At 56.9% G+C, this 16,260-nt stretch overlaps 4 protein-coding genes across 4 annotated transcripts; 3 read left to right on the forward strand and 1 right to left on the reverse strand.

The window, feature by feature from the left end:
• Nucleotides 1-1,720: 1,720 nt before the first annotated feature.
• SLS55_005378 (uncharacterized protein) lies at nucleotides 1,721-3,062 on the forward strand (the record flags this gene model as incomplete). Its single annotated transcript, XM_066776828.1, has 4 exons — nucleotides 1,721-1,979; nucleotides 2,033-2,195; nucleotides 2,253-2,539; nucleotides 2,599-3,062. 4 exons carry the CDS (start codon nucleotides 1,721-1,723, stop codon nucleotides 3,060-3,062), a joined length of 1,173 nt encoding a protein of 390 aa, XP_066632670.1.
• Nucleotides 3,063-3,144: 82 nt separating this feature from the next.
• Nucleotides 3,145-4,556, forward strand: SLS55_005379 (uncharacterized protein; the record flags this gene model as incomplete). Its single annotated transcript, XM_066776829.1, has 2 exons — nucleotides 3,145-3,152; nucleotides 3,659-4,556. 2 exons carry the CDS (start codon nucleotides 3,145-3,147, stop codon nucleotides 4,554-4,556), a joined length of 906 nt encoding a protein of 301 aa, XP_066632671.1.
• A 1,869-nt stretch (nucleotides 4,557-6,425) lies between these two features.
• On the reverse strand, nucleotides 6,426-8,139 carry SLS55_005380 (uncharacterized protein; the record flags this gene model as incomplete). The annotated part of the gene is made up of 4 exons (XM_066776830.1): nucleotides 6,426-6,703; nucleotides 6,759-6,970; nucleotides 7,036-7,934; nucleotides 8,026-8,139. The coding sequence occupies 4 exons, from the start codon at nucleotides 8,137-8,139 to the stop codon at nucleotides 6,426-6,428; spliced, it is 1,503 nt and encodes a 500-aa protein (XP_066632672.1).
• A 6,318-nt stretch (nucleotides 8,140-14,457) lies between these two features.
• Nucleotides 14,458-16,195, forward strand: MUP3 (low-affinity methionine permease; the record flags this gene model as incomplete). Its single annotated transcript, XM_066776831.1, has 3 exons — nucleotides 14,458-14,671; nucleotides 14,887-14,979; nucleotides 15,036-16,195. The coding sequence occupies 3 exons, from the start codon at nucleotides 14,458-14,460 to the stop codon at nucleotides 16,193-16,195; spliced, it is 1,467 nt and encodes a 488-aa protein (XP_066632673.1).
• Between the last annotated feature and the right edge of the window lie 65 nt (nucleotides 16,196-16,260).

Below are 16,260 nucleotides of genomic sequence, written 5' to 3' on the forward strand. Positions count from 1 at the left end.
TTAATCGGACCAAATGTTCAGCACTTGGAGGTAGGACTTGCTGTCCTGCGCGAAATCTCGATTCGATAATTGGGCATTCACTATCAGCTACTCTAAGTAAGCTTTCAAAACCACAATGCCGTTGCAATGAACATTTCATCGGAATTTCCTAATTAGGGTTAGTGTGGGCGACTACCGATCTACCAAGACCTAAGTATCTCACGGAACTCCGCTGAGTGACATCAACGCCAACCACACCGCTTTCAATCTATATGTGAGATTAATGCCACATTAGTAGATTTACTTCGTCATACACTCACTATCTTGATGATGTTTGCTTTAAGGATTGAGAGTTACAGTGGTTTTATGGTGGCTTCCGGGTCCTGACGATGACGTGAGATCCTTTAGAACCTACCAGTGAGATGCCTGCAATCTACGTAGTACAGTATAAGAGCCGTTGCGCTAAGGATACTTAAATTCAACGTCTACTCCTGCTTGAATACTACATGCGGACGGTTCGGGTTTGAACGTTTGAACCTCGGACTTTGCAACTACGGGCTCTAAAGGGAAGTATTGATTATTCCAAGGGCTTTCATTGGTCGAAAGACACTATCCAGCTCCCTAAGTCGCTGGATTTCTGCAAACTCCGAGGAATTCATATCCCCGAAGGCCAAATGCAGCAACTCCGAGCTTCTGGCTCATTGTCCGAGGCAGTAAACCTCGTCTGAAAGAACTCGAAACGAGACCAAACTTTGCAGAACGAGTGCGTTGCACCTATAGATGGTGATGCTTTGATTTCGGATCAAGTGCTGCATTTGCAGGGGCGCAATACCGCGAAGAGGGCAAAGAGGATGTTGAAAGCCGAGGGATGAAATGGCTTCTCCGATATGTCCGCATCCTCACCCAAAACACTAGGAACTCTACCAATTAAAAGCTTCATGAAGCCCGTAAGTTTCACGAAACGAATGTGAGCCTTGTAAGAGGCTCCCGAGGCGTTCAAGCGCTCCGGAATTGCTTAAGCGGCGGGTCGTGGTCTGGGACAGTAGCCAAAATCCACGCGTCCATACAGCTCGCACCGGTCTGTGCATGGCCAAACCCCATCGATAGAGAAAAGAGCTTACGCACTCACCGGCTACGCTACGGTGCATGTTACGAATACATGCGAGGTCATTGGTGGTTGAAAGTGCACCGCCCAATGCCAAGCAGCTCGACAATCTGGATTAAACGTCCTTGCGCTGGAACAAGGCGTTGAACCCCCCACACTCCGGGCTAGAAGAGAAGCTTCGTCCGCGTTTCTGGCCTTGTAGATGACGTCGCCTACTGCGGTGCTGGCAGGTCTTCGCGCTGTGTTGTCGTTGGAGTCAACGCGACATGGCGAGCGTCGGGGGGCTTCTGGTGCTTTGGGCCGAGAGTCATTAAAGAGCATTGGTAGAGAAATCCGTTGGGATCGCAATGATCGGAGACAATGGAGCAAAGCGTATGAAGTGTTTTTTCTCATCTTGGCAGAAGCTTGGATAGGAAGGAAGCAGCACGCTAAGGACGATACTGACTTGGCCCGAGTACACCCCTGCCACTTGTTGACGACGCGTTTTACGCAGCTGGATGCCCGAAGGGGGATACCTTAGGAGGGCGAAGCACACGGGATGAGTATATAGCTGCTGTAATTTGCCGTCTCCATCTAGCTCAACATCGCTCTCGTTGAAATCCAACCCTCTCATTCAGTTCCAGCCTTTCTCTCAACATGGTCAACATCACCAAATTCACCGGCGCCGCCGTTGCTGCCGGGCTCTTCGCCTCTGCTGCCGCCCACCCCGGCGAGCATCACGATCACCATGCAGTCAAGCGCGAGATCTCTGCCCGCGCTGTCCGTGCCTCTGCTGCCAAGCGTGCCCTCGACAACTGCAACTCGGCCTCGAAGCACCAGGCTCTGACCGCCCGCTCCCATGCTCGTCGTGCCCAGATTGCCCGCGATCTCCGTGAGAAGCGCGGCATTGCGAACAGTGAGCTTACCTGCACTACCCTTTGGCTGCAGACGATGCTGAGACAACCACAGAGCCCCAGAAGTTCCGCCGTGACCTCGCTACTCTCGAGGAGTTCGAGGCCGTCAACCACAACATGACCGGCATCAGCGAGTACAACCAGTTCACCGACGCCCATGCCATCTTCGGCGCCAACACCTCTTGCATCCTGGCTCCTGAGGTCACTGACGGCCCCTAGTCGGTCTCCCTTGCTGATGATTGGTTTGAAAGTGATTGCTGACATTTTGGGAACAGCTACGTTGTCGGTGAGATGATCCGCAAGAACGTCAAGGAAGAGCAGTACTCGGACGGTGTTGACCTGTACCTCGAGGTGCAGTACGTCGACATTGAGACTTGCGAGCCCGTTCCCGATGTCTACGTCGACATCTGGAACGCCAACGCCACGGGTGTCTACTCGGGCATCTCCACCAACGGCAACTACGCCGCCGACGGCCTGAACTCGACCTACCTCCGTGGTATCCAGGTCACCGACCAGGACGGTGTTGTCGGCTTCGAGACCATCTTCCCCGGCCACTACGACGGTTCGTAGCACCCCGTCCACACTGCAAAGCGCAAACATATCAGCTGACGCCGCAGCCAGGCCGTGCCACGCACACGCACCTGCTCGCGCACATGAACGTGACCGTGTTCCCCAACAACACCATCTCGGACACGAACAACATCACACACATCGGGCAGCTCTTCTGGAACGAGGAGCTGCGCACTGCCGTCGAGGCCACGTACCCGTACACGACCAACGAGCAGGCCGTCACCTCCAACGCCGACGACATGTGGGACATTGTCCAGGCCGACACGTACTACGACCCCTTCCCCGAGTACCTCTACCTCGGCTCCGACGTCAGCGACGGCCTGTTCGCCTGGATCCAGATCGGCATCAACACGTCGGCCAACTACATCGACGACGACTACTACTCGGTCGCCGCCTACATCCAGGCCGACGGCGGCCACGAGAACGAGGATAGCGCCACCGGCTTCGGCGGCGGTGGTGATGGGGGCAACGGCACCATGTCCGGCGCCGTTCCTTCCGGCACTCCTCCCGCTTAGATGTGTTGTCTTTCTCGCGCTTCTTTCTGTGTTGATAAATAAAGATTTTTCCTACGAGTATGTCAGAGAAGAATTAGTTCTTATGGGCATGTTAGAAAAGAGGTTGATGTTAGAAACGAACGCTCGGCGCAACAGCCAAGCGTCACTGTATTACTCCAAGACTCATAATCATTTTTCCTTGCCGTGGTGCTTGCTCTTTGTTTCCCCGTGTCCTGTGCATTAAGAAGCTACCTACCCCTCTGCAAACGGTCAGACGGCAATAAGAGGAAAAGACACAGCTCCCATGACAAAGGCTTTCTTTCTACGTGTCGATCCCACACAGGATGAAAAGATGGTCGCGCAAGGCTTTTGGGGGAGCGCCATGTCCACTCGCCCTCGTCGACGCTCCGCAAGATGATTCCGCAGCTGACCATGAAGCACCCGGTGCTCGCGCTGCTCCTGGTGTGGGCGCTGCTGGCCTTCGTCATCTTCACCACCAGATCGACCGTGTTCCTGTACGTCCCTCGGCCCTTGCCCTCACACTTCCTCCCCAAAACGGAGGGAGAAAGCAAGTAGTGCTGACCGCGCCTATCGCAAACCCGCAGCGGCTCGCCCAGGTCGAAGAACCGGCAGCAAGACACCACCAGCATCTGGGAGCAAAACCCGGAGCTGTGCCGCAACCCGCAGCACCAGTCGCTGCGCAACGAGTCCGACTACAACGCCGCGCTGGCCGCGCAGTCGCCGGTGCGCATGGCCAAGGTGTCGGTCCTCTACGGCGACGTGGACGCGACGTACGAGCGGGCGCTGCGCACGCACGAGCTGCACAACCGCATCCACGGGCTGCGCGGGCTGGTGCTGCGCGAGCAGGTCGTCGACGGCGTGTGGAACAAGCCCGCGTACATCCTGTCCGTCCTGGCCGCCGAGCTGCAGAAGCCGGCGGCCGCCCGCCTCGAGTGGCTGCTCTGGGTCGACGGCGACACCGTGGTGCTGAACCCCTGCGTGCCGCCGGCGCGCTTCCTGCCGCCCGACCACATGCGCGGCACCGTCGAGTCCCCCATCAACGTCGTCGTCTCGCGCGACTGGAACGGGCTGAACAACGGCATCTTCCTGCTGCGCGTGTCATCGTGGGCGCTCGAGCTGTTCGCCGGCGTCGTCGGCTACCGGCCGCTGCGGCCGGACGAGACGCTCACCTTCAACGACCAGAGCGCCATGGAGCGGCTGCTGCTCGAGCCGCGCTTCGCGCCCGCCGTGGCGTACGTGCCGCAGCGCTGGTTCAACGCGTACCACGCCTTCCAGAACGAGACGCTCGCCCCGGAGCGCGTCCGCCGCGGCGACTTCCTCGTCCACTTCGCCGGCCGCCCCCGCCGCCGCGAGGAGATGGAGTACTGGCTCGCCGTCGCCGAGCGCCACGCCCCCGACTGGGAGCTCGAGTTCTACCGCACCGGCTACCCCGACGAGATTGTCGCGTTTTGGAATGCGTGGTACTCCGACCGGAACGCGGCGCTTGATATGTGATGGTGAAGGAGGGAAAAAGGAAGAGCGGAGTGGAACGATTCCGGTTTATCATTCTCCGTTTCTTTTTTTTTCTTTGCGTGATGAGAATGAGGAATGTGGCATGCGTTTCTTGCCAGGGGCAGGCGAGTGTTGTGGCCGGGCACGCCAGGTGATTGAAGCAAGGGCGGTTCCTTCTTCCCAAACGTCTGACGAAAACGTGTCATGCCGCAGAAGCGGCCAAGAGGATTCTAACAGTCATCTAGGAATGACCTTTGCAGACCGAGGAAGGACAGGATCGGAGGGGCACCGCATGTTGAAAGAAAGGAACGGAGAAGAAACGACGAAACGAAGACTTAGTGTGAAGTGCATCAAATCGATAGAACTTTGTCAAACACGCATAGCTGTAAATGCTGGCAGCTTTCTGTGAGGGAAGAAAAAGAAAAGTCGTCCTGTCTGAATGCTACACTTGGTATGCTGCAGACGAGTAAAAGATGGAGCAAGTGAACGCGATGTTGAAACCAATATCGTGCGATATGGAAACTATTGCACCCGGTCCTTGAACATTAAAAATTAGCGACCTCTTCGAGCAATAGAAGGGGAGATTTCCGAGGTCTGAAGTGATATGTCCAGAGAACTCCCTCCAAGCCAAGTATAGTGTGACCAAGAAACACCACTATAGATCTACAGCTCTCTCGGCCGAGGATAATTCTCGGACCCACCCTCTCTTATCCTATAGCCAGACGGGATGCTTCTGAAATAATCCCGTGCCCTAGGTGATAGCCACAGATATGTACTCTATACCTGACAGAATCTTATGGATAATCCCCAGGCCAGCCAAGCGGAGCGGCACACGTGGCAGACGGTTTCCATTCTTCCCGATTGTCCGTCCGAAGACGGAACGAGACGGAGACCGACCCCCGTGCACTTGCTTTAACGTTGGATGTCCGTGCAGCTGAACATCCGTGATGCGGGCGTTTATCACGGGCGTCTTGGTCGCGCAAAGCCGAAGGGGTACCCGTTCGAGAGGAGGCCACAGCGAAATATACGAGCCGTACAGATACCACGTATTATGGTTGTCTTGATTTCGTGTCGCCAAAGTAACATCGCACACGTGGTGAGATATCCTCCTCTTCTTTTTGAGTGGCGTCGTGAACACGATCGAACTTCCCTTCTCCGAACCCCGCATGCATCAGCCGCCTCAAACTAGCGGTCACCGCTCGAATTGAAGCAGGAAGATAATCAGAGGATCTGTGGACCCGGAAGTGTAATGTGTACTGTGTAGTAGTGAATAGGCGTCCACGTTTTGGTCTGATCAAACGGAGCGGTGAGGGCGTCAACGAAGCGCCAGAAGCGCGAGTGCGTCCTCGCTTGGATCAGACCAGGTCATGATGCATCGCGCAATCTACCGCTACCTCTGTGACCCACTTGGTCGCGAGGCTATTCTTGTGCTCCCGAAATGCTCTCCGTCCATCCTACCATGCGGACAACCTAGTGTAAGGCTCCAGTCAGATAACGCTTGATTCCTGGACAGGATGCCATACTGAAACAGCCCCAAGACCTCGACTCGAGTTCAGGGACCAGTATCGCCGTGACGTAAGTCCACTATACGTGGTGGAGCCTTTATGTATCCGCCGAGAACACGAAAAGGTGCAGCACGGCAGCGGTCCCACGAGAATTGCCGACGCGCTTCATTCCTGGCAAAACCAAGGCAACCGTCCATGTCCTTCGCCCAAATTAGATGCAACGCGAGCGTCAGCCCGCCAAACAGCCGTGTTTGACGCCTCACGGCTCGTTAAACTGACACGTGTCAAGAGCCCCGTATGGCCGGCACAATAAGAGGGGAAGCTGCGTTGTGTCAGCAGAAAACCATAAACATTATCCCTTGGTATCTCAAATAAGCTTAAAATAACCCGTGCAAAGTCCGTCCCTCGTAAACACCCCTTCCGGATCCACACTCCTCTGAATCTCTTTTAACCGCTCTACGTTCTGCTCGGCGTATCCAGAAAATACGTCGTCTCGTTCCGAGTCGGCGTAATTCATGTAGACGTACTTGTGGAAAACGCCGAGCTCCTGGGCTGATGCTCTCGACTTTGCGAGGAACCGCTCGCGGGATGCGTAGATGGCGTCGTCTTCCTCGGCGTTGGTCCAGCTCGTTGCCACGTTGGCGACTGCAGATCAGATCAGTAAAGTTTCTACCCCTTTTTCCCTCATTGTGAGACGTACGTGTCAACGGAGAATCGGATTCAAGCCCAATTGCGTTTCCTCCGCGTACTTTCATATTTCTGATGGAAGACAGCGGAACGGGCTGAAAGGTCAAGGCCGGGGTTGCCGTCTTTCCTTGAGTCTTCAAAATTTCGATTTCTTCTTGGAAGAACTGAACCATGCGTCTGTCCTGCTCCTTTGATGGCAGAAAGGTCAGAGATGCCATGTAGTTTCTATCGGGTTTCAGTCAGCATATCAATTAACCCCTCTGAGCTTCGCTCGACGATTTCTCACGTACCGCTTGCCGGCTGGCGTCCCGTGCTTTAATTCCATACTGAAGTCGCTCATGACCGATGTCCGCATCGAATTTCCCATAGGCTCAACCTTGTCAAAGTTACTGTATACAGTAGGGTTCTTCTCTGGTCTCGCGTACATTTCCTGGGAGAGAGCCAATGTGACATTCTTGTCCGCCATGTAGATGTAGCCAATCCAGTAACCGATGTCCGGGTTGGTGCTGAAGGTGAGTTCATACGAGGCGTCAATCAAGGCGTCCATCTTATCCGGGGTGTAGAACTTCTGGCCGCCGTAGATTTTGCCTTGGCGAACCGTGTTGAGGGTGAAATGAGTGACAATTCCAAAGTTGTTGCCGCCGCCGCGGAGAGCGAAGTAGAGGTCGGGGTTGGAATCTTCGCTGGCGGTGACGATGGTAGTGTTGGGCAGGACGACTTCGTATTCCAGAACGTTATCCAGCGCCCAGCCATGCCTCGCAGAAAGAAAGCTGACCCCTCCCCCCATCGCAAGACCTCCGACGCCAACATCGTCAACCCTTCCCCCAATAACCGAAAGTTCCTGCGGCTCCAAAAATCGGTAGACATCGCCCCAGATCGCGCCGGTGCCCACGCGGGTTTGCGTCTTGCAGTCGGACAGCTCGACCTGGTTGATGCGCTTCAAGTCGACGGTGACGCCGCCAACGGAGTTGGAAGCGTCTTTGCTGGACGTGTGGCCGCCGCTCTTGACTGCGAACTTGCACCAATTGCTGGCCAGGACGCCGAGCACGGCCGAGACCTCCTTGGTGGTGGCGGGCTCGATACGGCAGGCGCGGTGGGAAGCAAGTTGCTTCGCATCCCAGACGGTGAAGTTCCCATCGGCCTCGGGATAGTGCAGCTGAGAGCCGAATTGGATGGCCAGGGTTGCACACTGTAGTTGCTTGGCGATCAGAGAGGGGGTCTTGAGCATCAACACGGAATAGGCAACAATTTACCGCTACGTCGCAGCCGCCATTACTCACATCCCGGACCGACGGGATGGCGAAAAACTGGGCTTGGGCCGCGCAGCCGAGAAGGGAAAGTAGAGGTAGCACAAGGAGGGACTGGAAGGCAAGGGCGGAAGACATGGCAGCCATGATGGCCGTTGCCGGCAACAGTGAGCAGCGAACGGAGGTTGGGAAGATTGGCGAGGACGGCAAAGCATCAAATAACAGGGTGTAAGCAGCGCGCCAAGGCGGCAACTTGCGGCGCTGCAAGCGGCTCTAGTGGTTAGCCACTTTGGATTAGGATGGAGCGGATTCGTGAGCTGGGGAGGAGCGAGCGAGCGCGCGCCGGCCAGGTGGTCGCGCCCCGGGGCCGGCGTGCAGCGGGCTACGCGCCTTCCGGGATTCGGCTACCGGGCGCCATGGCGGCCGACGCGACGGCGGCGGGAGGCTGAAGGTTGATGCTTGCGTGCGAGCTGGTGGTGGGTTCGAAGGGCTGAAGGCAAAAGGAGAATGCCGGTCGGAGATGAGTGAGGCCACAGACGGTCCCCGCGCCCGACTGGTGCAAGCTCCCGCCGGTGATCACGCCAGGGTTTAGCCAGCCGACTGCCCACCATCCCTCCGCGCCGTCCTGATCGGTCGCTGATGGGCAAGGCCTGCTGCACCTGCACATCCGCCGGGGCGCGTCGCAGTTCAGTGCGGGCGTGCGCCGGCGTCCACTGCGCAGCCCGCCAGGGAGGTTCCGCGGTCATCCCCGCAATCCAGGCCTCCCAGCCTAGCGCTGCACAGCGCTGCACAGCGCATCCGCCCAAGCCCAAATCGCCGCATGCCCGCGAGCCGCAAGCAGCCGTCGCGCGCGCAGCCAGACGCACGCGTTATCTATTAATTCGACCTGCCGGCCTCGCCCAAACGTGCGCGCACACGCACGTTACATCGCTAAAGCCCCTCGGCTCCACGCCGCATCACCTGTCAATCTCCCGGCCATTGAGCCGTCAATCCCCAGCCCGGCACTCTGGTTCACCTGTCTTGGCTTCTCCTCAAAAAAGAACACCTGCATGATCGGCCGCGGCTCCTTTCGTGTCGCGGATTGATGAACTGACAGCCTGAAACCGTCGTACAGTTCGTATACGGTGTATGTATGTTTTCTCGCCGACCACGCCCAAGGGAATCCAACCAACAAGATCCCCGGGATCCCCGATGGACGGCAGTTTCCACCGGCTGGCTGACGTGGTCGCTGTACGACTCTGAAAAGGCGTCAAGAAAAAACTTCACCATGTTGGGCGATGCATGAGCGTCAATCCCGATCTGCTCCTTCCCCATTTCGCTGGGTACTCCGTAGTCGAGACACCGCACGCTCTTCACAGCAGAGCAGCCTTCCCCGGCATCAACCAGCCATCTTTATCTCCGTGCTCCAACTGCCAAGTCGTGCAGAGAGTCAGGGCACGGCAGCTTATCGATCGGTTGTAAATCCGAGCGTCCGCTCCGCCCTACGGAAATATGAATCGCCCACTTCTTGCCTTGGCCCGGAACGTTCCGTGCGTCAAACCGTAACGTCTTCTCGTCCACGCGGCCAGACTCTTGCTCCTCAGTCATAACGGTCCAGTCCAGCCCCCTTCAGAGACGACACGGGTCCAGATCTCTGGACGCTTTCCCTTGCGGCCGAACGAAGCGCTGCTTATCCAAAACTGGACCTTTGAGAGGGTCCTCTCGGGTCCACAAAATCATAATAACGGTCTGTATGATCGACAAATTGCGCCAGTGTCCCTCGGTCTGCGGAGCAATTGGAGACTGCCAACGTCATTGGAAACGCATGTGAATTGCGCAACTAATGCCTCTTACAGCATTTCTACCGACCAGGCATCAACAAGTCAACGCCAATCCTCTCATGCAGAATGCCCCGATGAAGCAAGCTTCGCGAACCATCGTAATTCTCTCGCGGCCTATAGGGCTTTTCATTCACCGCGTGACCAACCCCCAGATGTCAACGCTCCCCGTGCTCGTCGGGCCGAGTGCGAGTCGCACGTACTCGCTTGTCTTCGCAGTTGCTACATACCTGCTGCAAATCACAGCCACGCTTGTCAGATCGAGTTGGTCGGACCATTCCTTCAGGAGGCCTGCATTGCGGCTTCGCACTCGGCAAAGGCGCTTTCGTATGCGCTTAGAAGACAAACGGCGTCTGGCCACGGGGGATCTGTGATCTGGTTGTTTGATCATCACTCAATCTGATGGCGTCGAGCCTGGCTTGCTAGGGTCATGAGGCTCAATTGACGAGGAACCTCGACTCGAGAGCACCACTTCGACCAACACCTGCTACCGCCTCGGAACCAATTGAGTGCTGTTGTAGGCAATCTGCGACGCCGCGTAAACGATTTTGTTGGAGGACTCCACGCATTCTGCCGAGCCTCAAATCTATGCATCGCATCACTCCTTTTATTGTACAGCCAACGCTGCCGGCTCCCTTGCTCGGCTTCTAGCCGAATGCGAAGGCCATTCCAAATGCTGCGAACATGGCGAAACAAATCTCGATCGTTGACAGCATCGCTTAGAATCTGCAGTCCAGCTCCAGCGAAGGAGGCCTAAGTAAGGAATGGCGTAATTAGGCCAATGAAAGACGGTGACAATATCCACAAGAGCCATGCAAGGAAATAGCATGGCCCCTCTCAGTATGAAGGCCCGAGTGCAACTCCTGCAAACTCATTCATTCCAATTTGACGGCATTTAATGCTGCCGTGATGTGACAACAACAACTTTTCGCCTCCCAGTCCCTTTTCCCAATACTCAAACACATTAGAAATCATACCCATCCTTCCCCCACTTATTGTACTTCTCATGAAGCTCCTGGAACCCAAAGGGCGTGCATTAGCATTTTCATCCACAATAACCATTCTCTCTTTACATAAAACAGCGATTCCGAACTCACTCATCACTCACCTTGGGCAAGTTGACTTTCGGAATGACCGCGGTATTCAAGGCCGATGGCGCCGCCTTGGGATCTCTGTGCACATCGCCTCCAGGGTAGTACATGTACATGCCGGACGCCGTGGCGCCCTCCTTCCGCCAAGGCTCCGAGCCGGGCACGGCGGGGACGTCGCGGGCATCGGTCGATCCGGTCGGGTTGCCGGCTAGATCGCAAATGACGATTAAACGATACTTATCTTGAAACTGGGTAGCTCTATAGGATAAGGGAGATGAAAGCGATGCTATCACTATTGCATGTACGAGCGGGGCAGCATCCGTACCGAAGAAGTACGCGAAGGCGCCGTAAGCGCCCGCGGTGACGGCCAGGATGCCGTATAATTCGGGGTCCAGCCTCGCGAAGCGTGAAAACAGGCTTCTCGCCTGACGACTTTTGGAGTCGGCTTCGGTGGACGCTTTGCGGATGGCGACGGCTGGAGCGCGAGGTGCGGTGCTGCTGGGCAAGGTGCGGGGAAGCAGCGGGCGCGCAGCTCGCGTGGCGGCGGTACGTGTGAGGAGGGCCGACATCGCTAGCAATGGGAGCGAACAAAGCTTGATGGATTCAGCTACGTGAAATGTATACTGCTGTACGACTGTACGGATGATTTTCGACTGACTGTGGTGAGGGGCCCTCGAAGTTATAATCAGCAGTAGCGATGGAAACAAGGGGTGCAGGATCTAAGCTAATGCGATCGACGTCGTACATACGTACATATGTAGGCTTTCCTTACGCGGACCTGGTATTTGCGGGGTTTGCGGGGTTTCGAGAGCCAACGATTCGGTTGCCAAAGGCATAGTTGACAGGGAACCCACTCAGCCGAGTCTACACCACATTAAGCTTCATTCTTGATGTGCTCGAAATGAATGAACATCCTGTCCTCATTTTGGGAGTTGGGCTCAGAGCATATGCCACGATGTGCGTGAAACCCAATACATGCTGATTTGACGAGATCCGGACAATTCGTCATGATGCTGAGGGATGACTCTGTGGGCTCAAGCTAAGTAGTCCAGAAGGACCGGGAGTCAAGGTCGCCTCGTTGCCAGAACATTTCCCCGCAGAGCCATACGCATGTCGACGCTCTCTCGAGCATTTGGAGCATAGACACGGTCCCTCGAACCAGGGCCAGAGAATTTGCTCCCTTTCTTCAAGAGGAACTTCTTCGACGCTGATGTAGCTATCAAAGAGCTCCTCGCTCTTTTTGATGTGCCTTTTGGCGAAGAAGTGCACGGTCGACGTGTCTTCATGCCAGCATTCGACGTTTGGGTCGCAGCTGTGGTTGAAGAAGGGCATCAGGGGTGAGATGGAGTCAATCCACCCTCCCCCATTCTCCGGTCCTCTCGAGAACCCTTGCTTGTTGTTGGCAAGACGAGTCCAAATGGTATGAATAATCCAAGTATCGAAATTTGGATTGGCGAAAACGTCCACCTCCAGTTGCAAAAGGATCTGGATCGGACGAACTACTGATTCGGTCAAGGTGAAAACATCCAGGTGTCGACCGCTCAGCTGTGGTTGTAAGCGCGCAATCAGCGGGAGGTCAAGAGGGTTCAAGGCCGTGCCTGCCTGTACACAAGAAGCGAGATATCGGAGAAGTAGGACGGGCCGCATAGCAGCAGCGCTCTCTGATACACCTGCCACGGTGTTCTGGAGCCAGGTAAAATCCTTGCCGCAGATGACCTTGTGATAAGTTGAAAGCGCAATTTGATAGCAGTCTTCTGAACAAAAAGCGGCCGAGCAGCAGGACGCATCATACCGCGGATCGGCGATTCTGCTGAAACAATTGGTGCAACCAGAGGCAGAGCTACAGGCAGCGGTGGCTGTTCGGTCAACTAGTATGCATTCGCCAGGGTCAATGTCTTGGGTTGCGAAAACACCTAGAACTTGAGGGGCGCGGCCAGACCACCTTGGGATCGGGGCTTCCCCTAGTGAGCTGTAGCCCAAGCGACAGCTGCCAGAATGCCGTTGGAATTCTTTGTTGACACTGTCAATCAGAGCCTGTGACCTTTGAAGCGGAAGGGGTTCCATCCAGGGGTAGGGTACAGTCAGTACTGCTCCATCATGCAGCATGTCTCTTTGCCTTGCTGCAGAGCCAGCGGCCATTGCCACGTGCTGCGATTTCTTCTCCATGATGGTGGAAAGTTCAACAGTCTTCATGTGGAAGAATGGATCGGCAGGGAATTTCGATCCGGCCACCTGGCAGATTTCCAGGGCCTCGGGGTGACAATGACAGTCGTAGAGGGCCTGGATGAGAGTGCGGTAGGATGCCGGACTCAAAAAGGGCTGATTGGCTGATTCGGCAGGCCATTTGCTGGAGGCGGCTTTGGTTGGTGGAGACAGGCTCGACCAGTCAGGGACACGCCCATTGGGGTAGTCGCAGAGGAGTAAGGCTCTGTAGACATCTCCAACGGCCAGTTCAGGGTATCCCAGGGCAAGAAGATGCTCGGCCCGGGCGCACCAGGCAGCAGGGTCATAGGGAGAAGTGGACAGATTCTGCGTCAGAGATTGGACGTGGCGAACGTGGTGGGCAACAAGCTGGCTGGTTGTTAGCGCTGCGAGCTGGCCGAGAGCAAGATGCGGTCACCTGGGGAGGAGGCGGCGGAGTCTGGGCAGGATTAGTGCGATATATAGTCGGACTCCAAGCGTCGGCAGTCCACGGGCGTTGCATATCGGCACCGCCGATTTGTGGGCTTACGAGGCGGTGGTTGGAGTCCGCGCTTCCCGTCTCCATCGGCCACCACTTTCCGCCTCCCACGCGTGCGCACGCGGCAGCGGTCGCGTTACGTCATCCCAGACGCGCTTGCACGCGTCGACCTGCAGGCAGATGGGTGTCTCGGACGGAAAGAGCTCATCAGGCGTGTTGTTGGAATCTGCGGAAAGGGGTGAGGATGAAGTTGGCGCCTTCGCCGTTTCCTTTGATGGCCATCACGACTGAAAACCCCGCTGAGCCTCTGTGGCGGAGGCGGGCTATATCACCAAAACAGATGCATGGAGATTGCTAGAGCAAGCATGAACGGCTTTGGCGGTGGTCCGCAGGCCGCGCCATAGAGCCCCGCGTCTAGTGCTGCCTGCCCTGTTGGGCCCAGCAAAAAGCTTGTTTCACGCCGGCATCCCTCGTTTTGCACTGGACCCTTCCTTCATCGACGTAAACTCATCGCATGCCGTAAAGCCAGCCATCTCAGCAAAGACGTCAGCCTCGCCGTCTGCTGGATGGCAAGGTGGTGGGCACACCATCTGCACTTCGCGGGTACGCGCTCCCGTACGACCGCGGTCTAGCACGCAATCGTTGGCGTGCCTTCGCAATCACATAAGCTCATGGCGATATCAATCCTCGCTGCCACGCCAACCCAACTCTCATCGTCATGCGCACCCCACGTTTCACGTTTGTAATCATGCGGTACCATCCATATCTCCCTCCCTCCCAACATGAGGGTCCAAATTTACTCCATCCTCTCCTCTCCTCTCCTCGAAGAGCGGATGACTTCGGCACGCCAACATAGCATCGCTTCATCCCGACCGCCATGTCTGTTAACTCAGCGCTCAGGAAATCGAAGTCCTTCCGCGCGGACTATGGCACCACCGGAGAAACGTCATCCGCAGATGGTCCGGCAGTGAAAGCCGATGGCAATCCCAGCACTCTGACTGTTGGAGAGCTCGGCTCTGAGGAAGCGGCAGCAGGAGGACTGGGACGTCACCTAGGCCTGGTCTCCACAACCTTCTTGATGCACGTCCCTCGTGAAGCACCCCTTTGTGTTCCCGAAGCTAACTTCGATTGTTCCACAGTATCGGCAGAATTATTGGAACCGGCATCTTCTCCACGCCGTCCTCCATCACTGACAGTGTGGGCAGCGTGGGTGCCGCGTTACTGCTGTGGGTTTTTGGATTGGTGTTGGCCTTCGCCGGCCTTTTCATTTGGCTGGAGTTGGGATGCATGATCCCACGTAGCGGAGGATCCAAGGTGTATCTCGAAGCAGCTTACAAGCGACCGAAGCTACTCGCCACTGTTGTCTTCGCCTTCCAGGCCGTTCTGCTCGGCTTCACGGGTACGCATATAGCTCCTCTACCCCTCTAACGCTCTAAGTACTGACCCGAGAGCAAGCATCCGGTTGCATCATCTTCGCCTCCAACATCCTCGTCGCTACCGGCCACACGGCGACAGAATGGCAGAAGCGCAGCATCGCTATCGGGGTCATTACCTTCGTGACTGCCCTGCACACCTTCCTCCCCAAGCTCGGCGTCCGCGGCATGAATTTCATCGGACTAATCAAGATCTTCACCCTCCTCTTCATCGTCGTAACCGGCTGGGTCGTGCTATCCGGCGGCGTCCCGCGAGTCTCGGACCCACACGCCTCCTTCCGGCACGCCTTTGCCGGCAGCGCAACGAGCAGCAACCTCTACGCCACGGCGCTCTTCAAAGTCCTCAACTCCTACGCCGGCTGGTCCAACGCCGCCAACGTCCTCAACGAAGTCCGCAACCCCGTCCGCACCCTCAAAATCGCCGGGCCTCTCGGCCTCTCGACCTGCGGCATCCTCTACCTGCTCGCCAACATCTCCTACTTCGCCGCCGCGACGCCGCAGGAAATCTCCCGCAGCGGCGTCACCGTCGCCTCCTTCTTCATGTCCAAGGTCTTCGCCAGCGCCGCGGCCCCGCGCGCCCTCAGCGCCCTCGTCGCCCTCAGCGCGCTCGGCAACGTCCTCACCGTCACCTTCGCGCAGTCGCGCGTCAACCAGGAGCTCGCCAAGGAGGGCGTGCTGCCCTACGCCCGCTTCTGGGCGTCGTCGTGGCCCCTCGGCTCGCCCGGCGCCGGCCTGCTGCTGCACTTCCTGCCCTCCCTCCTCGTCATCGTCGCCGTGCCCTTCGGCGACGCCTACGCCTTCATCCTCGACGTCGAGGGCTACCCCGGCTCCGTCGTCAACTTCCTCGTCGTCGTCGGCTTCTTCTGGCTGCGCCGCGCCGCGCCCCACGCCCACCGCCCCTTCCGTTGCTGGTGGCCCGTCGCCGTTTTCTACCTGCTCGCCCAGTGCTTTTTGCTTGTCGCCCCGTTCCTGCGGCCGCCCGGAGGCAAGGGGGACACCAAGACCTTGCCGTACTGGCTGTATCCGATCGTCGGCATTGCGGTGCTGCTGGGCGGCGTGCTGTACTGGGCGGTGTGGTGGAAGGTTCTGCCGTGGAAGGGGAAGTACGCTTTGGTGCCGGAGCACGAGAGGCTCGAAGATGGGACGAGGGTGGTTGTGTACAGGAAGGTGCGGAAGGAGTAGGCTGGTCTTGTTTGGGTTTCACGGGTTACAGGGTGTTATAGACCTCTGTGCATCGTCATGATATG

The sequence above is a fragment of the Diplodia seriata genome, assembly GCF_021436955.1.
Source record: "Diplodia seriata strain FDS-637 chromosome Unknown scaffold_5, whole genome shotgun sequence".
NCBI lineage: Eukaryota > Fungi > Ascomycota > Dothideomycetes > Botryosphaeriales > Botryosphaeriaceae > Diplodia > Diplodia seriata.